The 23,907-nt window shown below is 38.1% G+C and overlaps 1 protein-coding gene across 13 annotated transcripts; it reads right to left on the bottom strand.

The window, feature by feature from the left end:
- Positions 1-20: 20 nt before the first annotated feature.
- On the bottom strand, positions 21-23,222 carry agfg1a (ArfGAP with FG repeats 1a). Of its 13 annotated transcripts, none has more exons than XM_030151807.1 (15): positions 22,850-23,221; positions 14,580-14,673; positions 12,720-12,835; positions 11,761-11,926; positions 11,257-11,419; positions 9,405-9,524; positions 8,193-8,264; positions 5,707-5,922; positions 4,849-5,032; positions 4,477-4,556; positions 3,770-3,871; positions 3,301-3,345; positions 1,534-1,686; positions 1,251-1,345; positions 21-861 (listed from the first exon to the last, which is right to left on the bottom strand). In XM_030151807.1, exons 1-15 carry the CDS (start codon positions 23,014-23,016, stop codon positions 802-804), a joined length of 1,833 nt encoding a protein of 610 aa, XP_030007667.1. In that variant the 5' UTR covers positions 23,017-23,221; the 3' UTR covers positions 21-801. The 13 variants fall into 13 exon arrangements, with proteins under 13 accessions (XP_030007667.1, XP_030007668.1, XP_030007671.1 ...); XM_030151808.1 differs by having other exon boundaries at positions 8,232-8,264; XM_030151811.1 differs by lacking the exon at positions 9,405-9,524 and having other exon boundaries at positions 22,850-23,222.
- Positions 23,223-23,907: the final 685 nt, after the last annotated feature.

Raw genomic sequence — 23,907 nt, 5'->3', positions numbered from 1 at the left:
TTAAAATACTGATTGCAAAACCATGAATAAAAATCTTTTTATACAAAACAAAAATACAAGATTTCAAACATCAATGTAAATGAACAGTTCAATCTTTTCTTCTTACTTAAAATTCATTTTAATATATATACTGTATATATTTACACATTAACTTAAAATTCTCTAATACCCAATGGAAGTGGTTTCAGTTGATCAGTCATTCCCGTTTCCCATTTGAATGTGTTTGACCATAGTTCAAAAGCATTGTGACCTGTGTCAGGTCACCACCAGAAAAAGCTTTCTTTTCTTAAATGAGCATAGCTTAACTAAAAGGATCCTGCACAAATAAATGGTTTGGTTCTTTACAAATACAGTAACTGGCAGTGCCCTTCAGCTTTTCCAAGCAAAAGTTCTGTCTTAACAAATCTTGTGTTTAGATACAAATACTGATATGCACAAAGAGCTAACGTCCTCAAAGAAAAATATGTACAGAGTTGCAGCATAATGAATGGGATATACTGTATGCAAATAACTTAGTTTTCAGCCAGTTTGATTATACAGTGTGGCTCAGTAGAGGCCAAGTTCACAGGTTAAATAGGAGGGGATCAACCTCTCCCTCTGCACACACCATCACTTTGTTTTGTAGCCATAGACAATGTCACCATGACTGTCTCTCACATCATTCCATTTGTGACAAATTGCGATAGAAAATACAAATCCTTACAAACATTGTGGTTTTAAAGCTACTTGTGAAACAAAACAGTGCAATAGGTGCAAGCGCGCCAGTTGTTGACCCTGTAGTGGAGGTGACTGGATGGATCGCTATAAGAAGGGATTTGTTGATGAGCCTCCTGCTGGATACTGTGCAGGTGGACCTGTACCCTGGAAGGAAAATGGATCCAGTATCAATATCATAATCATCAAGCTTCACAAAGATAAACACTTAACTACAATTTAAATGGGATGATGTAACTGCCTATCAATGACCAATAACTTTCATTGCCTTCACTAAACTATTTTAACCTCCTAAGACCCAGCTATGGATTTTCTGTCCACATTTGTGGACAAGAGTGTCACAACTTTATACAACAAAAAAGAAAAGAAAAAAGTCCACCACAAAGGACATTCCATAAAAATTTTAAAAACTGCATCTGAAAAAACTGTTGCATCATGATGCTTCCAATATAGGCACTTATATAATAAAAAACAAAAAAAAGCTTGTACTTTGATGACATTTCCTGGGTCTCAGGAGCTTAATGTATTTTACTTACCAGGAAAGGGTTACTGGAAACCATAGGTCCAGCCATTGTCTGCCCAAAGGGAGTCACAACAGGCTTTGCCTGGCCAAAACCTGAAAATCCTCCACCTAAAAACAGATGTATGTTATTGTATCATTTAGGACATGTGAACAGCAACTCAAAAAATCATGAAAGCACCAAAAATCCTAGCAGGATTTTTTTTTACTGTTGTTTCAATGATGAAACTTTATAGCCTGAAGTGATTTGGATTGTCACATATTTTACATGTACACCGTGTACACAGACAGACACACACCGTTGGGTTGCTGAGGATACGCTGGAGGCTGAGGAAAAGGAGCCTGGCCAGGAAAGGGTGGCTGGAAAGTTCCACTAAAACTGGTGGGGAGGTTGTAGGCTGCATTATTTCCAAATCCAGCTGGCATACTCATGGAGGCTGTGGCAAATGTGGCTGTAACAAAGCAGAGCAAAGGGTTAAACATGTTAAAGACATAACATAAATAAAGATAAGAAAATAAAACGTTGAATATATTGCTTCTATATCTTAATTTTATTTTTTAAAAATCATGACAATGGTCAAGCATAGTTGACCATGAATTAGGCGACACACGGTAGCAGAAAAACACACGCATGTGCACGCGTGCACAGACACACACATATGCACACACACACACACACACACACACACACACACACAGCTATTACAGACAGGGATTACACACTCCACAGGCAAGGAATTAGAAATTTACCAACTCAACCAAGCAGTTAGTTAATCTCTCCTTAACAGGCATTCAAGTGCATATATGACTGATTAAAAACTGTTTGGCTCCCTATAGGTGGTACTTTTTCTTGCTGAGATGTTCAACATCTCAGAGGAGATGTATTTGCACAGTGTACATACATCTATATAAAGGCTGACCCCATGTCTGAAAAGAGTCACACATGGAGAAATGAGCGCATGACCAGTGTCTGACCTCTGATAAAACAAAGATGCACAACTATCCAACAGAGCAACAAGGAATCAACTTGGAGAAAGATGGCAACAAGGCATTTAAACAGTCTTATATCAGAAACAAATCATACAACAAGCAATAATGAAAAATGTCACATTTCATTTGAATTAAATCAAATCTGTAAGCAAATCAAGATTAATTGCTTGTTATTTAGTTTATATTATGGAGTAAGCTTCACTGAATCACTGAAAAAAAAGTCACTGAATTAAACATTTTACAACACTACCAAAAGGTTTTCAGTACCGTCAAAAAGCCAGAACATGTTATGCTTGCCAACTAACTGGAAAATGTTGAGGAAGCCATTCCCATTAATTTAAAGCGATTAAAGATTTGTGATTAGGGTTGCCTGATTTGGAGAAAAGTCATTGCGATTATTGTGGACAGATTTGAGTCAACTTGCTTGGATATTAAAGAAAATGCAATTTACTCATTTTGAAATGTCAAATAATATATACAAATTTAAGCTAGTATAAAAAAAAAAAAAAAACTTAAAAAAAAAAAACACAAAGAAGGACTTTCATTTTGCAAATTGTGGTTGCATTCATTCCCCCCCATTTTTGCAATTAGATCATTATAAATCCTTCTATCTAGACCTTCACATTGCAGCCCTTTGCAATTATATGAATTTATAGACTGATATCACCATTGTTATTCATTAATTTTGTAGTCAACCCAAGATACATACAGTATATGGTAAAAAGACAGTATTATGAGTGCCTTTTTACAACATTTACAGAAATCGTGTACATACTGAACTCGTCACTTATCTATATCTACTTAAATATGGCATCCTCTGACAGAATCCACTTACGTCATGGTATAGGTCAATCTAATTTGTTTAATATTAAATCAGCACAATATATACACTTATATAATGGTGGTGGTCAGATGGTCATTGACTACTTCCATTATTTCAACAGTTTATTTTAGTAGCATTTTAGAGCATATTTTCTTCTCCAACATTTTCCTGATAGAGCTTTACAGAAAAAAGGCAACTGCTAAAGCAAGACAGGAGAGAGCAAAAAGGAAGCAAAAAGCACAAGAGAACCTACCAAAGGGGAGAGGAATACCCTGCCCGTGAAGAACCCTCATCAAGCCTGGCCAGCGTGCCAACAGCAATAAGACACATGTCTGAATCTTCCTGAATCTTACTATTTATTATTTGTCTTATGAAAGCAGCAAAAAATGTAATGCTTCCCATTTACACATTGCTGTATACCCTTGCTGCAGTAACAGTACATGCCAATATGTACATTCATTTACTATATTCAGATACGTACCAACTGCAGTGTTTGTAAATTATGTCAGTATGTGTTAATATAAATTAGACTGTCCTCATAACTACCTCTAGAGCAAAGTAAGGTACATTTCAAGGTTGGTCTGAATATCATACATGTTATAATATTATGGATGCTGCACAAAATTTCTTGGGTATTACCACATTTGTAAATGTAGCTGATTTGGCAATATCCTATGCTGCACATTCATAGGTAAGTACACAAAAAAACATGCAAAACACACCTGCTGCAGCTGCATTTGCTGCTCTGCCATTGCTCTGAAATGGGTTAGTTGGAGGTGCCGCTGGTCCGACTCCAGGAGCTACAAACGGATTAGTTGACTGACCTGTTGAGGAGATGTTGAGTGTAAATATTTTAAAAAAAAACTCTGGAGCTATGTGCTGACAAACACTGGGGATCCTTCCTTATTACCTCCACCACAGAGGTTAAAGGAAGTTAGCCTGTCTGTTACTAAACGTGATAAAATTTTGGCTGTTGTAGTGCAAAAGGTCAAAGTCAGAAAAATGTCCTTCCTGTTAACATAGGGTAAAATTCTATTAAATCATCATGATCATGAAAAGTGGAGGTTCAAGGACATAGCAGAGACCTCTGACCAATGGACCAATTTTTGAAACACTGCTTGTCAGAATACAAAAGAAAATCTAGATGGAATATGCAGAAATTTCTAGTATCAGAATAAACAGATGTCAAGTCCCAATATTAGGGATGCCTACTAGGACTGAGCTGATTGCAAATCAGGATCTCCATGACACCCATGCGATTGCTGGGAATGATATCTGTGGTAGGGATTTAACTGACATAGTGGGGGTTTCTGCTCTATGAGTGCTTTCTAGTTATCAATGTGATTTTAGACTCATAGGTTTTTCCTGATACTAGTTTGAAAGTAGGATTTACATAAAATATCACAAAACAGCTTTAAGGCTCACTCACCTCCAAAACATTGTGCCATGCCAGGCAGAGCCTGTTGTGCTTGCACTGTTGACACCCCAGCCTCAGAGCCAAACATACCCCTGCAATTAAAAACAAAGTTAAAAGTTCATCAGGAGAGAAAAACAATCCTACATTTTGTAATACACATTTTCCCCATCTGCACTGTGTGCATATCTACAGTCAACAAAAATGCATTAATTATGGGCAAATTTCAGTGGATCTGTGAAGTAGATGAGAGCTAATAAGAGCTAATATTGCTTGAGAAACAAAGGGAGCTGTCATTTAACATTTTCTTCCCTATCTAATAAGCAAGATAATTCCCATATCTGAGGAGAACTAAAGTATAAAGATGTGTACTGCATCATGTCTCACCCGTGTGAGGTGCTGGTGGTGTTGTAAACACTAGTAGCAGGAGCTGATGAGCTGAAGACAGTATCAAGCTCAGCCAGAGCAGCATAGCGGTCCCCCCCTGCTGGCACTGTTGGCTGGTTCTGTGGCAAGCCACCCACTCCTGCCGCTGCTGTGGCTGCGCTTGCACTGCCAGAAATACCCCCTCCTGGAACAGAACACAGTACATAGAACAACTGATCTAGGTTCAGTCCACAACATCTCAATCAATCCAGGAGGGCATTTTCTTCAGTTTCAAATAAACAAACAAAACGTCCGGAGATAGCTGCCATATTGAACCTATTAAAAATGAAGAATAAATGTTTGAGATTAATTTTGAGTGTAGGAAATCTGCATTTTTAGCACAGAAATACATTTTGAAAATGAACAAAATTAATTAGTACCAGCCCAGTAACAATTAACATAAATCTGAGTGACATATTTCATCACCATGCAACATTACAGATCTTCAATGAGATCGAGAGACATGGCGCTCCTTAAAACAGAGGAGTAAAGCCATTCACCTTTGTTTAGTGACTTGTTAAAACACAGGCTGCTTCAGTGGTACTGAGGCCACGGAACAAATTTAAAGAGGAAGAAATTAAAGCCGTGTGTTTAAACTCAGCATGAAGTATTCTAGATTAAGATGTTTATATTTTCAAGAAAATCTAATCAGCAGTGCTTAGAGAGATGGGATGTCTGTCCCTACATTGGGGAAAAAGACTTACAGGGAGTTAAAATAATTGTTTTTGTTGGAGGGTTTTTTTTTTGTTTTTTTTTTTTCAGTTAGTCTCAATCATTTAAATTGAGATCTATAAAACAGGCTAGGCAGGAGAAGTTTACCTTGCTCTGTATTGGCAGAGCTAAACATGTTATCCAGGTCAGCCAGGGCTGCGTATCTATCGGCAGGGACGCTAGTACTCTGTACAGCATCTCTGCCAGCTCCTGTGGAGTTACTCTGGGAGGAGGAACTGAAGGATCCAAAGTCAGCACTACACGATTTGGGGAAGTTGTCAAAATTTGCAAAATTGGCATTTGCTAGTCCCCCTGAGGCGCTACCTGCATAAAAGAGAGAGATTACATAGTCATGAGGGGGGCCTTAATTGTTGGTCCTGAGTAGCATAAACAGGGTGGACAGGGAGAAAAGATGCTGTATGGAAGCGTTGGGTTGGGGTGGAGTCAGGCTGGGGCTGACACACCTTCATTATCTACAGGACAGATCGCAACTCTGCTAGCTTACGAACCCTAGAGAAGGCACAACATTAGTACTTATTTTTGTAAGTGGCACAGGATGTACCAGGCCGTCCTTCTCTTGGGTACATGGGCTACATGTGAGCTCAACCACTCACACATAGCCCAGGATGGATCAGTGTCAGTGATTGAGGGGACAAAACAGCCACAGTCTATTCACTGTGTCAGAAAACAGTGGGCAGGTTTTCGTTTATTGTAGTCAAAAAAAGAACTGTAGTCTACTAGTAACTTTGGATGCATTACTGAGCTCAGTAATAACAAATGAACCCTATTTGTTTGTAAAACAAACTACTACTACTTGGGGAAAAAAACGAATTGTGCAAGTCAGTTTTTTTTTGCTGCAGGATATAAAGTTCTTTTCAAGAACTTTTCCTAATTTTACACAATAGATACCTCCTGGGTTTCTTGTTTAGAGGGGTCTACAAATGGAAATTACCTTTTCTCCAGAGCAGATGACATTGTAATCAATTTTAGGATATGTTAGTCACAGAGAAACAATCTTTATGTATCCATTACATTTACTACCCAGTCAGCATAAGAAAATATTTTGGACAGAGGTAAAATAGGGAGGGCTAAGGGACACCATACTGTGTCCCATAGCCAGTGTAAAAAAAGGGAGAGGAGGTCTTGTTAAGTAATGGTGCTTAAACCAATACAAAATTCTGTGTCAACCAACTGCAGCTGCATGTCATGGAATATTTATCTAGACCTAGCTTTTAGGTCAAGGAAAGGGCAAACTGTAAAAAGGTATGTGAACAGCGGGTAAGGTACAGTCTTTCATGCATTTTGAGCCTTACCAAATACAGCTTTTATTTCAAAGCTGTTCTGACGTGTCTGTCTGCTCGCGATGATGGTTTTAGTAAAACACAACCCAAGTCAGCAAATACGCTTCTGTGCTTTTACAGTTTAGGAACTAATAAGCCTGCTTTATAGGAGGCACATACATATAATCAACAGAAAAAAAAACATCTATTATACACTGCCTGGCCAAAAAAGTTGTATATTATAATATTTTGTTGGATGACCTTTAGCTTTGATTCTGACATGCATTCACCGTGACATCATTTCAGTCATCTTAAGCAATGTCACAAAATTTTTTTTCATCATTTGTTGGACACAAATGAACTTAGGCCAAATGAGGTAGCGCTGTGCCCACAGGCTTGTACTGCAGGCACTAGACATGAGGAGTAAATCGCATCATCTTCTTCCATTCTCACCCTGGACATTCTGCCAATGTGGACTCATCAAACCACATGACTGTTTTCTATTGTTCCACATTCCAATCTTTCAGCTCTCCAGCAAACTGATGATTGTTTAAGAAATAAGAAGCGACTCACGGCATTAGTTGGATACCTAGTTACCGGCTGAACATATCAATCAAAACAGTAAATTAATGGAAGGTTCTTTCCTGTTCTCCTATTTGCTTAGTTAAATCCAGGTGAGGATTTTTTGTCTCTAGAAAGGGGAATATATTGAAGAATGTTAAGGCGTTTATTAAGTGTTTCCCAATCACTGCTGAAGAGACAGGAACATCTAATAGTACCTGTTTTAATTGCAAATGAATGTGTTTTTTTGTCTTTTTTGAATTGAACTCATTTTTTTACTGTGCTTCTACTACTTCTTGCTAAGCACTATAATTTTTAATTGAACCTAAATATACACAACCTTATTTTAACTGAACCTACATACACACACTACATTATTGAACCTAAATTCATTTTAAAGTAACTAAAGATTTTTCTTAAGTTCTTCAGTACTTTAGTTTATACCTTCTTCATTAATCAGATAATGTGATTATAAAAATATTTTAAGTACCATTCATCCTACGCAGTGTGAATCACAATGCTAGATGTAACATGGTTATGATTGTCTGCCATCAGTGCCAGACAGTGGTGACAAAAGTAACCAACTGTTTGCAGCCAGTAGGATTCTGTGTGATTCAGAGTTACAGACACACAAAAGAGCTACATGCTGAGACACACATTACAACGAGAGAGCAGAGGATTAGAGTCACAACACACTAGAGGCAATAGAGAGGGTGAAATCTGTTAAGAGGGCAAGCTCAGAGAGAGACTTACTGTGTGCACCCTGGAGAGGCAGAGCAGTGGCAAACTCACCCATACTGCGGCTGGATGAGAGCACAGTGAACGCTGGCAGCCAAAATCAAAGAGGGAGGGAAGGAAAAATGGGGCAATGAGCAATGTAAGACAGGGTGGACAAAAGAAAGTAAAAATCAACTGGAGCAGAGGTGCAATTTAAAAAAAGAAAATGAAAAAAGAAGCATGATATCTATGCAAATCAATGGCTGCTAAGCAAATGACAGAAAAAAAAAACAAGACAGAGTGAACAGCAGAGGCCGGAATGACAACAGTCTCAGAGAGAGGGATTATCTTACAAAGCCATGAACGAGAGAGAGGAGCTTTATTTATCATGCAATAGACATCAAGAGGTCACTGCAGCTCCACACGGAGATAGTCATCAACGCTCAGCTTCCAGCAGAGGGCGCTGCTGTACATGACGTGGAAGTAGGCAAAGTGGGGCCTATGTGATTGTGTGAGAGCCAGTTTGTATGAGTGTATTGTGAATGTGTTCAGGTTAGAAGACAAACAGCCTGCTACTGCTGCACAACCTATTGGATGACATGTGCAGTTTTGCTACAGGAAGGCCGTGGTGGGAAATATGGAAAGGTGAGATAAGGACAACAGTTTCCTCCCTAGGAGAAGTATGGACAAATGATTTGAGCTTCGGAAATTTGTATACTTCCAACATATATTTGAGATCATCCGCAGTGGACTGACATGCCACTTTAAAGAGCTAAGATTTGATTAAATCACACATCCATTAATGAAGTAATGCCAACATAAACAACTTCCTAAAGTATTCCACTGGGACATACACATTATAGTTTAAATAAACAAAATTTTTGCATCTGTTTTAAATCATTGTTCATAAAACTTTGGCTTGGTTTCCTGTTGTAAATGTCATTAAAAGTGGGAATGTATGTACACATCTGGTGGTGCAGAGGGATCTTTCAGTTCATACAACAGATGAAGGGACTGTGCACATATGGACACGTGTACACAGATGACACAGAGGATTTGTGTGACAACAGTACAAAAACATACAGCACAGCAACCAAAGTGATGACTGGCCAACAACATGGATGTCAATGTACCACAGATGTAAATAACCACTATGTGAGTGTGTTTGCATGGACATGAAAGCTAATGTTTCTCAGTGAGACTGATGCAGATTTGTTTTATTTGTCCAGAGTGGGGTGTTTGCTCTACCTGTATTTGAAGCTTGAAATGGGGCTGGGGTAGCAGAGGGGAAACCACCTGTTGGCCCAGTAGAAGCTCCAAATGTATCAAAATTTGCAAAGTCTGTATTTGCACTGGCATTCTGTGGTGCTGGAGGAGATGGTCGATTATGTTCAGACAGAGAAATGAGCAAAAAAAGACAACAAAAGGAATATAATGGATGAGATGATTAGAGCATGGCAGTGTACAAATGACAAGGGCATGGGTGACTACAAAACAAATACAATGGATTATGTGGTAAATATGAGGAATGACCACAGAATAAACACATTGTGGAGCAACTACAGAGACATGAGAGCCTGACGTTCACCCTCTTCCATAAGATACGGATGGAACACATTCAAGACTATAGTCAAACTACATGAAATTAGCCCAATTCATGCAGATATGTCATCAGTTTGTTTGAGAAAGAGCAAAGGTGGCAGACATGACTATTGTTTTATCTTGTGCCGTGTGACACAGTGGAGAACAACCAACGTTGCATCTGAGACAAAAAAAAAAAAAAAAAAAAATCAAGCATGTTTGGATTTTCCACAACAGGTTCAGACACTTATGAAGCTGACCAATAGAAGCCCAGAGCACTCTGCAATCACAGCTGTAAACACAGATGAGATCAGTATTTTTTTTTTCTAACCTGAGTTCTTTGTGGAGGATTAACAGCCCATGCTGTCCTCTACATGTGATCCCAGAACAGCTCCATTGTTTTTTTTCTTTTTTTTAGGCCTTTCCCAACACAGATTCAACAGTATCACAGAATTTAGCTGCATCAGTTTAAGTTCTGCCCCAGTATCGCACACGGCTTCAGATGCCAGTGTTTAAACAGCTCAAGCCAAGGTTTTAAAACTGTGCCTGCAGTTATGAAAGTTATAATAACAGAGGCTCTACCTGAACAGATGGAGCATCACATATGTGCAATGGATCAGAAATCCTCTACTTTCATTCTTTCCTTTTAGTATAAAAGTTGTAACCTTATACACTACCTTGTTGAACCTAAATTAGCTTTAAAGTAACTAAAGCTGTGATATACATTTACATATTTTTTCCTCACTATCCGTTGATAACATCTTCTTAATTATTATCATGTGTGTCGTAAGTCAGTAACATTCATCAGGGAACAAACAATGTCACGTGAGATTATAGTTGTACAGATGCCTAATCTGTCCAGACACCAACCCTCGCAAACAGAGAAAAATGCCATGTAGTCTGACCTCGGTCTCAAACAAAGTTGTATGTGTGGGCTTAGTAGTACACACCACAAATCTTATGTCTCATATTTGCTTTGTGGAGATGCTACGTTTGTCACTCCATTAAGAGTGAGTCTTGATTGCTCTTTGAAGAGGAAATGAGAGGACATTATCCTCCACGGGGCAGGAAACACTAATACCCCTGTGTTACAGCCATTAGTAACCATGGAGATGTATGACTGTCCAATGCACCCGATACTATTCTATAATGTATGGCTGTGTTTTGTATCCAATGAAATATGTGGCTGCTCACATGTTGAACTTATTGTGCATAATCCACAACTATTGCCACACTGTATAAGAAGTATTAGATTATATCCATTAATATCGCTGTGAGTGCTTTGAGCAGAGTGCAACAAAACTTGAGGTCTAGTACTCCCAAAATGGAGAATATTGTTATATATTCTGTTATCAAGTACAGAATAAGATAAATGAAGATAAAACTGATTAATAAAAAAATACATACACGCATCCCATCATGTAATATAACATAACATGTTACTACAGATACGCAAACCCTTGTGATCCGCCTTGCGATTTCTGTTAATCAATCAATGACTTATTTTACTGTTCCTTACTTGTGTGGCTGTTGAAATGTGCAAAGTTAGCAAAACTGGAGTTGGCGCCAGCATTCATGTTGGGTGGGGCAGCAAAGATGTCTCCACCCAAGTCACTGAGGAGGTCAAACTTCTTGTCATGGAACTGCTGTTGATGGGATTGTCCACGGCTAACCACTGGAGACTGTCAGAGACAAAAGATATATCTTTAAAAAACAACAACAATGCATGTCTTTCAGTCAGGAAATCTATGACAGCCTCCATTTGAACACTGAAGGAAGGAAAGCCATTAGTATGACAAAATGACAAAACAAAGGAGAAAACAAATCCACTCACTGTATTGCTATATTAGGATATTACTGAATACTGAAATGTAGTATGCGTTATTATATGGTCTAATTATATATTTTTACTAAGTTGCTAGCACAAGATACAGTGTAGACAACCTGATGATGATACAGGTCCTTATTTGGAGAGAGCAAATACAGATTTACCATGCAAAACAAATATTTACAACTATCACACCTGATTGGGTGGGGTGTTCTTGGTAAGGTGTAGCGAGGGCGCTGACTCTCCCAGCAGTGATTTGAGTGGTCTAACCTCCGGGGTGCTGCTGGTGCTGCTGTTTGAGGAGCCAGAGATGGATGCATGGTGTGAAGCCACTACTTTGGCCTGCTCAGGAGGTACGTACCTAGGGACCAACCAACCAGTTTTACACAGTGTTGATATAGAACGAAACACTCAACTCCAATTTTCATGCTTAAACCTTAAATTTCAGATTTTTTTCTTTTTAATGCTGTCAGAATTAGGAAGACTTCCAAATATTTAAGACAGCTGTTGTCTACAAATGATAAATTGACACACGCAGCGCTATTAGTCTTGTGTCAATTGATAAAAGTGACAAATAAGCATAGAAATGGTACGTTTCCTTGGTGCAAATTTGATCTATTGCTAACATGATTCTTTCAAACAATAACCCCAGCAAACTACCATGCCTGGTGTGTGTATCTGTGCTACGGGAGAACAATTCATGTGACTGAGCATGTCTACAGCATGTAGTGACATGTTGAGAGACAGACACGTGGCACACACTCATTTCAGACACTACAAAGATGCAAAGATGCAGCCTCTCTACATTCATATTTGGTTATGACAAACCCCTAATTTGTGACTTTGGGTTTGACAGAAGCTTGCTCATCATACCAAACAGAAACAATCCAAAAAATTGTACTTTATGTTATACATATTCATACAAAATTACCCCTATAAATTACTAGAATAACTACACGTAGAACATTTAGGAGCTTTACAGTCACAACCTACATTCTATAAAAAAAGGCTATCTGGTGGACTGCTTGGGGCTACTGGCTATGAGCTGCCTGTGAGACATTCCAAGCCAGAGAGAAAAACAAAGACAAAGCAACATGCCCACTGCCAGAGGATTGTTCACATCTTTGCACTGTCAGCATGTTAAACAGACTTACCATCTCTTTTTCTCATATTTATCTTGAAGGAACTCCTTAACTTTCTGTGGCTCTCTGAAGTCTGGTACTGATGAGGTTCTTTCATCAAAAAGGCCTAGCCAGATCTGTTTACATAACTGGAATACAGGATTGAAGAGAAAGTGAATTTTGTTAGAACATGTTTTGCAGCCACACACCCATGGAAAAATAAAACCTCCATTATCTACTGCAGTGAGTATACCCAAGAACATTTTTAACAAGGTGAAGGAATGGCAAGAGGAAGTGAAAAAATAAGGCACAAATAGCATAGCAATTGCACAGTAATATACCTTAGACCAAAGTCTAAAGAGTATTTATTGGTATTTTGAAAAAGTAATCAGGTAATCTATAAAGTTGATTTTAAATAAAGTAAAAACAGCAGCTTGCTTTATTGTACATTCTAATCAGTTCTATTAGCTGATTATTCATTACATCCTGCTACTTTACCTGTGTATCTGTCAGGTGCTCTCTGCCAAAAGACAAATAGCAACCTGAAGGCAGCAGTATTTATATAGCAGCCTTGAAGTGTATTTGCAGTTCCAACCTTGAGCCTCCCGTGCGTCTGCCTGCTCAACTACGTTGCTACAGCTTTTATTAGGCTCTGCTTCTCAGGCAGCATTGCTCCATTTCATACTCTGTTTACCAGAAATGGTTTCTGAATGAAGATGTACTTTGATTATCCTATACAGCAGAAGTATGGAGAACCTGTTAGAGTCTGATGGTATGCAGATGTGACGGAGAAGCATCAAGACTGAATACGAATAGAGGTTTCACTAACAGGCTTTCTTATTCAATACTTCATGATATGACCATGTTGTATTAGAGTAACCCTTAACAAGCCACATCATGGAGTGATTGGGTACACAAAAATGTATATTTCTAATGCTGATTACTAGTAATAATGACTAACACTGAAACTGACAAGCTTTTGCAGTGAAAATTTACATCTCATTATCAACTAATCTGTGTTAAAATGCCTTTAAGGGGACTGTCAGATCAAAAAAAAAAGAGCATGCCATTTAATATTTTAACAATATTTACACTCAACTGCCTAGAGCTTTTTTTCCAAAATGTGTCATGGAACCGTTTATCACATTTCCAACTGGCAAAGTAAAATGTGCTAAACCAGAATATGAATTTATTTATGTAATTAAAAAAGAAGAAAAACACAAAATTGACATAAAAGATATTAACAAGATGAAAACAATGTAAAAGACAGTGTTGACAGAGGAAATGTAAGACACTGTGTATGTTCGCACTTGGCTTGTACATCTGTTAGAAGGTGTGTTGAGGCTTTGAGAACATTACTTGTCAGTCTCACTGTCAGTGACTGACAGTCTGACATTCCAACAAAGTGCATTTAGTTCAACATTGCTTGTTAGAATAACAATGTAAACAATAAGGCAGTACATGGTGTATTTTTGTAGATTTTGATCTTAAGGAGACATGAAAATGGTTTGTTGGGTCTTGAGCTGAAAAAGCGCAGGAAGGACCAATCTAGAGGGATGATAAATTTAAAAAAGTACCAGGAAATAACAAATCTTTTCTCATTTTAAGGTTGATAGCCTATTATGGGATTCAGATAGTGGGGAGGATCGAGTACTGAAGTTGGTGAAGAGCCAAAGTGGAACATCTGTTCTACAGGAATTAAAAAAAAAAAAGTACTGGTAATTCTAAAAATGCACACAAAAAAAATCTCAACAAATGCATTTCACATGCATTCACACTTTTCAGTTATATTTATGAAAAACAGGATACACCGTAGATGAAATGTTTAACTGCACTGACCACTTAAAATGAACCTTAATTAATTGTGAGAGACCAAACAATGGCGATGCCTACCTCATTGCCATGTTTCTGTAGGAACTCGATTTCCTGTTGTGTGAAGGTCGTCATAGAGATGGACTTGACTCTGTGGGGTGGATTAAGTCCTCGTCTGTAGGTGGGACAAATAGAAACAGGAGTCAATTTAATTTGAAGGCTTTGCATGTGAAAACCTCGTCTGGACATGGGCCAGGTCGCACTTCTCAGGATGGGGTCATTTAATAAGCAACAAGCTGACAAGGTGGTTTACAAAACTGGCACGAGGAAGACAGTGAGAGAGAGAGGAAAATGACAGCGATCAATAATGATAGAGATGAACTGACAGAAAAAGAATGGGATTAATATACAACAAAGGACGTGGGTGAAGCTCTCTCCTAACTGCCATTGACTAAACTGAGGTTGTCAGTACATTAAAAGAACAAGCAATCTCCCTTAATATAGAAACTTCCATTATGTAGCAACACCCATTAGCCCACACAAGCCTTGCTCATTTTCCTGAGGAGGTCACAGCTCATGCCACAATGGGCCAAATTAAAAATGCCTGAACTGTTACAGTCAAAAAGAGCCATCAGCAGGCTTTTATATTAAGCTCCCAGCATGCTTGCCAGACTATTTTTTTCTTGATCCAACGGTAAGTGAGAACTAATGTACTGCTGGTTGCAAGGTCACTGCCTGTTTTGTCTGTGAAGGTGAACAATCAGCATTTAGCCTGCAAGCACAATGTTACCACTATCAGAGGGAGAGTGGAGCCAAAAAAAGCACACTCAATGCAACATAATCACATTTGAAATGATTTACCATAAGATTATAAGAGTGCAGGTGAAGCTTTCTATATTGTGTTTCTGTTGCCTAGCAGTTTTTAGGTAAGTTTCAGAAAATCTTATGACCATTAACCAACCATAGTCATACTTAGATTAATTGCAATGGGAACAAGAAAAGCACTTGGAGAGCACAGACCTCTGCCAAGACAGATCTGCCCCACCCCCCCATCACCACCAAAATTTAATCATTTCTTCCTTGTGCCAGTATCAACATTTCCTGAAAATTTCATGAAAATCCGTCCATAACTTTTGGAGTTATCTTACTAACAAACAAACAAAGACGCACGCACGCACGCAAACACACAAAGCAAAGTGATCACAATACCTCCTGGCAGAGGTAAGAAAACCACACCTGACTATGAATATAACTGTTAAAAGATCATACATGTTCAGAAAAAATACCAAACAGGGGACATTACAGGTCAGCAAGGGAGCTTTTTTGTACTCAGCTTCAAATCCAAATGTATTTTTACCTATTGATGCCTGCATATGCAAACACAGGATGTGACGTTTCACAGCAGTTCCATTCCCTCACATTTTCTGCAATGGATTCATTCATCTGTTGTCCCAAGTATTAGTGCTGACCGATGAACTGCATTTTCCTTGTCAGCAACATTGATGATGGAACACATTGCAAAAGCCTGTTTGAATTACATGCAATTTCCTCAGTGTAAGTATGCTTATAATAATTTATTTCATTTTTTATTCAGAGGGCAGAGGCTATGTAAACAGGGTATTTATTAAAGTAGAAAGACATAGGACCCCATATAGCTGGCATACACATACTACTATGCAACATATGTTTTAAGTGCATGTTAAATTACCACTGTAATACTGCACATTATTGCACATTGCGGAGTTTCCCCAGAAGTATACTGACCTACTATGTAGTAATCACTCCTCTGCATTTTGACAGCACTTGGAACCCGATAAACATGTACCCATATAAAGTAAAAAGCTGTACTCAAAATTAAATTTACACAAAAACACATACATAGGAAAAGAAAGGCAAAGCTTAGGGTTCTTCCCCATCCAATCTGATGGTAAGTTATCTTTATGATGTAGCCTAGCCTGAATTATCTTAAGGATGTGTGGTAGAGAAACAGCTCTGGGTAAAATATGCTTAAATAGGGCACAGATTATAAATATATTAATAGTCTACCATGAATGTTTTCTTAACCATTTCTTAACTAGTTGACTTGGGTCTAGGTTGTTTTAAAGGGCAGCTCTTCATGTGCACATTTTATACATCCTGCTCATCACAGTCTATTCTGCCTTACTCTCATTTTCAGCTATTCAGGCATATCAGGGGCCTTGTGTGTTTAGTAACTTCATTTTATCTATGTACAGTGCCTGCCGGTTAAAATTAATAATGGCTACAGTATCACACAAACAGAACTGTTGGTAACAACACTTCTATAGAACTAAAAGATAAGCAAATATATATGTTGGACAATCAAACAACGCTAATGGATGCCTTGGGCCTATGAAGAATTTTCTTAACACAGTTCCACTAATAAATCTCAAGTAATGGGCAACATTTACAAATCAAACATCATTATCGCCTGTCAATATTATACTGATGATCTCTGTGTATGTTAAGATACATAACTGATATTAGATCAACTTTAAGTTGCTAATTTTTGAATGGTAGCCCTGATAACTATCTAGGAATTGAACCCTAGTGTTACAATTACAAACACAATGTTATACACAAAGGAGTCAGAGTCTAAAGGCAGTGAAATACTAGACACGACCACTAAATTATTCACTTCTATTACCCCGTGCAAAACTTGTTCTCCTGTCAACTCACTCTTTACAAAACCAGTCCACTGTCTGTTGTGCAAAGTGTTAGAAACAATAGGTATATTTATAACCGATACCTCTGACCATGAGGACGAATCCATGAATTAGTCAACACAGACTGTATGTGGCCATCAAAGTAGATGGAAAACATCCACGTTTCCATATGTCAAACTAAACAACTTGCTACTTTAACTCATCACATCACGCAAATGATCACACCAGATTCAAGACCAGTAGATAAAACCAACAACAAAAATAGGCCTAGATAAATAAGTGGAAAAATAGATTTACTGAAAAAAGTAAAACAGAAGCATGTCTATTTAAAGTAGAATACTGTTCTGAAGAAAAGCTGACAGAGGGCGAGTGAATCTGTGTATTTGAGCGTTCATGTGTTTTTCAGCACCCTGAGGCAGGTGGGTGATCAGATCCCTGCCTCATGAAGATGAAACTGGGTCAGACAGTAAAAGTCCAGCAGCCCTTAAGGACTCACCGTGAAAAGACACAATTGTCAAGAAACTGAAAATGCTAAATTAAATCAACATTTTATTTTATTCATTTAGTTTCATTAGATTTTAATTAAAGATATAATGTTAAGCATAAAATTGTATATGCTGCTTTGTTTCACTCTGTAAAACTGTGTTGTGAAGGGAGGATTCGTCTTAAAATCGGGGTCATCCCATATTAGGCTACACCTATTCCAGATTCCAGTCGGGTACAGTGTAGCACCTAATATTACAGTTACAGGAAGCTCAGAGACTACCACAACACACACCTTCACTCCCTTTTACACAGAGGAAAAACTACTCTACCAGCAGTACAGTGTTTTGCTGTAACAGTATGTATGCAAAAATAAAAGTACACTGTAAAAACAGTCACAGCATAGTTTATCAGTGAACAGTATCACATATTGTGCAGTAAAATAATTATGAACTACAGGCAACTGTGCATGAGACCAGCTCAGTCAAGGGAAACTCTGTTCATTTGCATACTGTAAGAGCTCCAGGGTGAGAGGAACTGGCAAGATTTAGTCTCAAAAGAAAAGAGAGGCTGTGCACCATCTTTACTTTGCTGCTCTGTCAATCCATCTCATAACAAAAAGAGGACATCTTGCATATATCATAAGCTTGTGCTGCTGACTAATAAGTAACTTTTTTCTTTGTCATTGCAATATGAACATGTCTAATTAACACGTCACACATTGCATGAAAAACAATGTAAGAAATACATGGACTATGCAATTGAATAATTTGACCAACTGAACTTGAGCTATACACAGATTAAGTGGTGTCACTGTGGTGTGAACTACCAGGTTAGTTGGGTTATTTTAGGACTGCACCATTTTGGCCAAAAATAGAATGCCAATTTTTTCCACTAAAAAGTTAATTTTCAATTTCGATTTTTGGGTAAAACTACAAAAGACACTGCTCCCTACCTCAAGTCTGTGATGGTATCAGGGAATCGCCAAAAATTCCATAATGGGCCCACAGTTATACCAATGTAAGTCAGTGACAGGCATCAGTCATGCATGTGTGCATGGACCATGTAAGATGAGTGATCCCCATGCAGTTATATTTGAATTGGGGAATCTGTGTGGACCACGGCTTACATTGGTATCACTCCTGTGGGCCCATCACAGAATTTTCGGCGATTCTGTGGTGCCATCACAGATTTAAGGTCCGTGAACATTACACAGAATTCTGTGAAAGACTGCTCTCACAGTTAGGAGGAGGGGCCTATGGTAACCCAGATGTGCGCAGCCTGGAGACACGAGAGAGGTGAAATTGATTTGACAATTACCCTTAAAAAAAAAAAAATCCAATTTCGATTTAAAATCAATTCATTGCTCAGCCCTAGGTTATTTATTCCCAGTCATACTATTGTGAAAATATTGAAAACTATTACTCCATGCTGCAGATTTTCTCATATAATGCAGACCCACAATATTAGGTTTTAATTCACATAATCACAATTCCTAACATTTATATGTTACTCTCTCATCTCCATCCATGCCATATTTATCAGTGACCTGCCACATACTGTGCTTTTTTCACATATCTATGTCAAGAAAAGGGAATAACAAACAGTTTCAAGCTTCAAGTCATATCAGTTAACTTGCAATTTATTAATGTGGTGACAATGATGCATCTCCGCCCTTGCCATGGTCTGGTCACTATGGGAGGTTAAGTGGGGTTACTTCCTGACAGGACCAATTCTCCAGAAAGAGACATTGTAAGTTGTGTTCCTCGTGGGAAGGCCTCCACCTTAATAAGGAATGTGTTTACATTGCAAATTCCAGCCCCACCCATTTAACAACCACAACTATGGGGGGAAAAGTTTGTTATGAGGTAGGTACTCATGGCCCTGCCATCACCCCTAAACAAGTAAACACTGTGACTTCCCAAACTGATGAGAAGTAGTACAGAGCAAGTAACTGCTTTTTATGAATGCCTAAATAACATTTCCACTTTTCAGAGCTATTGTGTAAGACTGAGCTGAAGTTGGCACCAGCAACATGATATTTCCCAAGTAACTGCAAAATACAAACGTTGATGGGTGTCTGTGTGAAGAGATGATGCTATGTTCACAGTGGAGAGCAAAGCAAACACTGCTTTAATTTACTGCACAGTCATATGCACTTCAGAAAACAATTCAAAACATCAAGCCTTAGAATGAATCTTCAGGTGTCAATGTGTTTGCCACAGTAGAATTAAAGACGATAAAAGCAGCACGCGGTGACCTCTTCACCACTTCCTTTTGCACATGTAAAAATCACATGCTGCTGATGTAGCAGCATGGTGGGGCCATACCACTTCCTGAGCTTACAATCACACCAGGCTTCCGGCATACATCAACCAAACACCAATTCTTTCAAACTCACATTGTTGCATAGGGAAGATTTCTATCAATCCCATATTGCATTTTTTGTGTTACATAAAGGATGTTGTAGTGATCTAAGTGCACAAAATACCTCAGATGGGCCTGGCCAAGTGAGTAACGAAAGTGAGAATCACTGCGCAGCAATACTAATCATGATTTTAAAAACTGATTAAGCAGCAACCATAATAGCTCAAATTGTAGGCCTATGCAAGTACTTTAACATGCCATTAAAGAATCATAACCAAATATTTAATAAAAATATTAATTTATAATCATTGACAAAGTAACAGATGAGGAAAAATATACAGCAGTTATTCAAGGTTTGGAAAAAAATGCCAAAAAGTGCTGTTCTGCAATCAAAGTGCAAATATTTAGCATACCACACTTTTCATGATATATGAGAGTAGCTTATATCCACAAATGAAACTGATGTCATTTTTATTTTAGTTTTAAAAGACATTAATTGATGGTAATGGAGCAAGAATCCGAAAAAGTAACAGAGTGAGGTCTTTGTTCAGTGTGAATGCAACATAATAAGCAAAGATTTTATTAACATACTGATGAAATTATCAGTCTTTGGCAACATATGTTTAATTACTATATTTAATACACATCTTTCTGCTTTTTTATAATAACATTCAAAGTCATTATAGTTTTTGATTATTATGAAATATAAGATTAGACACAGGCATATATTTTGAACATATTTATTAGCACATTGCTATATACTTTCTGAATTTATGCTGTATACATTCATTTACAACCTTTACTGTTCTTCATTTATACTGTATTCTCATATATTTTCTTATATATCCAGTTGTAATTTAGGTACAAATCAAATAAACAGTTTTAGAAACTAGAAATATGCATTCTTCATGCTGAGTAATCAAAATTATTGTTTTAGAGAAAAAAGAAATTGACCCTGATGTTTACTTTCGCTTGGCCAGGCCCAGATAAAGGTTGAATAAGCTATTTCTGAGATGATAATTTATAGTCCATGTAAACACTCCTTTCTCTTTTAGAAACTCTTCTGCTTAAATTCATGGTTGCACATTGCAAAGGCAAAAACACTAAAAACTAGGTTAGCTGACCAAAAGACAACTATGGTGAATTTATGTTCAGTTTATTCAATGCTGCCCTTTCCCTCTTGGGCGGTTTCGTAGCCATCTGTCTATCTTGATGTTCAATATGTTAGCATTAATTGCCAGATTTATGGCCCCCTATGTCTTAAAATCATGTCATTTCCCTCACACTCCTCCCCCCTAAGTTAAATTCCTTCACACAGTTAGCAGACAGTGACAATGTTCACAATCAAATCCTCAAAGATTCACCAGCAAATGAAATGCAGGACAAATTCTGCTCATCAGAAATCATACAGTAATTGTCAGATAGTCACCAGAAAGGACTCTTCAGCTTTTCTTTTTTCCTCACACAACACTGTCAGAAAAAAACATTGTTGAGCAGAGAAATTTCCATACAGCAACGGGTGCATGTGCATACTTACTGTGTGAATGAGCACAACAGAATGTAGAGAGGAGCAGCTTATTGAGTTACCTGTTAATAGCACATTGCCTATTTATACTTCTCAAATGTTTTCAGTGACAAAGACCTGAGAGAAGTTAAAGTAACACAAAACTCTATCTAACCAATGTTAGCATTCAGTGACCTGTCATTTAAAGTTGATGGCAAAGACAACTTTCAATCACAACAAAGAATGCATGTCAACGTGGCGGATAAAAAAAATATTGCAACCTCCTCTTTTCGGATTGTTGAAAAAGGAAAAGCACTACTCAATAAATTGTTAATCCTCTTTGTGTTTACAATGACAAACAACATATGCACCTACCAAGCTGAACTTTTGATAACATTCCACATCTGACAGCTGTATCGAGGTAGAATATCTTTAGCTGAATAAGAAGAAATGGAATGCCTCACTAATCCTAAATCCTGAGCTACAGATGCTTGGTTACACAACTGCACAGCACAGCTTTAAGTCAGCTAAATGCTATCTAAAGTCAAAAAGCTGTACTGAATGTCAATGCAGATGCAGGTTTAGAGGCTGTGACAGTCACCTGCACACATATATATATACATAATGTAGAGTATACAGGTTAACTAGTGACGTAATCCTACAAGTTTTGAATGTGATAAAGAGACGAAAATGGAGTACAGATAACAGTATTTTACTATCAGTCATATTTTGCATACTGTGGCTTATACACGAAAAGATGACAACTACTTTATTAGACCTTTAGAAATAGTGACATTTAATTATTAATATAGTACTGTTAGCTCTCACATTACACTTTGGTGCATAACAAAAAGAAATACAATACTGAATAGATATGAAGTGATGATATTCTATACCATAAAGTTAGAAAGCAGGTTGGTGTGTGGGCTTCCCTAGCTCTTTCTAAGGTGGTGGGTTAAACACATGTTAACAGCAACTGGTAGTAACTGCTGGCTGTTGGCTTATCTGTACACCTAGCTTGCAAGTGTCAGATAAGTTCACGGTCTAGCACTGAAGGCTAATGTTAGCCGGTACGGTAGCTAACTTACTGTGCAGAATGATGACACCTCAAACCACCCCGCCCAACACAATACAGCAAGACAATGTCAAAACAGCTTAACTCACACTGACACCACTGAATAACTATCTAACGTTAGCTAGCACTACTATGCTAACCGGCTAAGGCTGTCGTATGTGACTAGTTGAAGGGTATGAAAATGTTACATCGTGTGCGCCATGTCTAATCTAAGGCCACTGAGCAACTAAATACTTACAGGATGCCAGAGCAGGAGGTACATACGAATGAGCCTACGGTCATGTTGGCATAGGTTGGGCCGCGTTGGTCGCAGTCAAAGCACTTTCTGTTGGGAGGCAAACTCGTCATTTCTCTAAGCATCTTCAGGTGTTTCTCCTCTTGCTTTCGCTTCGCACTCGCCGCCATGGTGAGGGGTGTACAGCAGAAATGAATAGACAATGGGAGACTAAAGGGTCAGCTGTAACTAAAACAAAGGGCCGTGTTTGTTAAGGGTTGCCGACCGGTAATGAGGACAGAGAAGGAATGGGTAGATGGCTCTGTTGTCAGGGCGGCCTCGCGTCTCCTCGAACAAGGAGTTTGAGGCGTTGTATCGTGTCCGCGAACGAAATAAGATGGTAGCTTTCCCACACTTCCGGTTTCGCCTAAATCCCGTTATAAGGATTGTCGTACCGTTTTTGGGTCAGAGCCAGTTTGCCTCGCTTCGTTTTGATATATTAATGTATTTTTGTCAATATCTGATCATTTTGTAATTTTGCTACTACTATAAAGTGTTGAAATGTTACGGCACTGTAATGACTTCACACCACGGAGTTTGCTTTTTTTCCAATAATTATTAAACTTGAGATGGTGTTACATTAATTACTTCTGGGTATATACTTTTTTTCATTGTTATTAAATCAAGTAAGTATACGGGGAATATTAGACTCGTACCAAGAACATTAGTTTAATTGTATGTCACTTGCTCAACACACTTCCCACGTGGAAGTTGATCCGAAGGTTAGACAAGGACGAGAATTATCTTGCCTCTTAACACAAAAATCTCTTTGGTTGTAGTCATGACACCACTCAGCTTGCCGGCTGCTGCAAAGATTTTTGCACAACACCGCCACCATGTGGATAACTATTAGCATTGCAAGACGACGTGAATGATGTAAAAAGTATTGTTTTGTGTGTTTCTGATTTCTTTATGCTTGAGTTGATAACAGAAGTAAAAAACTGCACAGGCAATTTGTGTCTAAAGTGAGTGATATGTGTCCAAAGTGATCCAAGTAAGCAAAAAAAAAAAAAAAAAAAAAT

The sequence above is a fragment of the Sphaeramia orbicularis genome, chromosome 13 (genome assembly GCF_902148855.1).
Source record: "Sphaeramia orbicularis chromosome 13, fSphaOr1.1, whole genome shotgun sequence".
Taxonomy (NCBI): Eukaryota; Metazoa; Chordata; class Actinopteri; order Kurtiformes; family Apogonidae; genus Sphaeramia; species Sphaeramia orbicularis.
The sequence above is the reverse complement of the archived record's forward strand: the minus strand, read 5'-3'. Positions and strand labels throughout refer to the sequence as shown.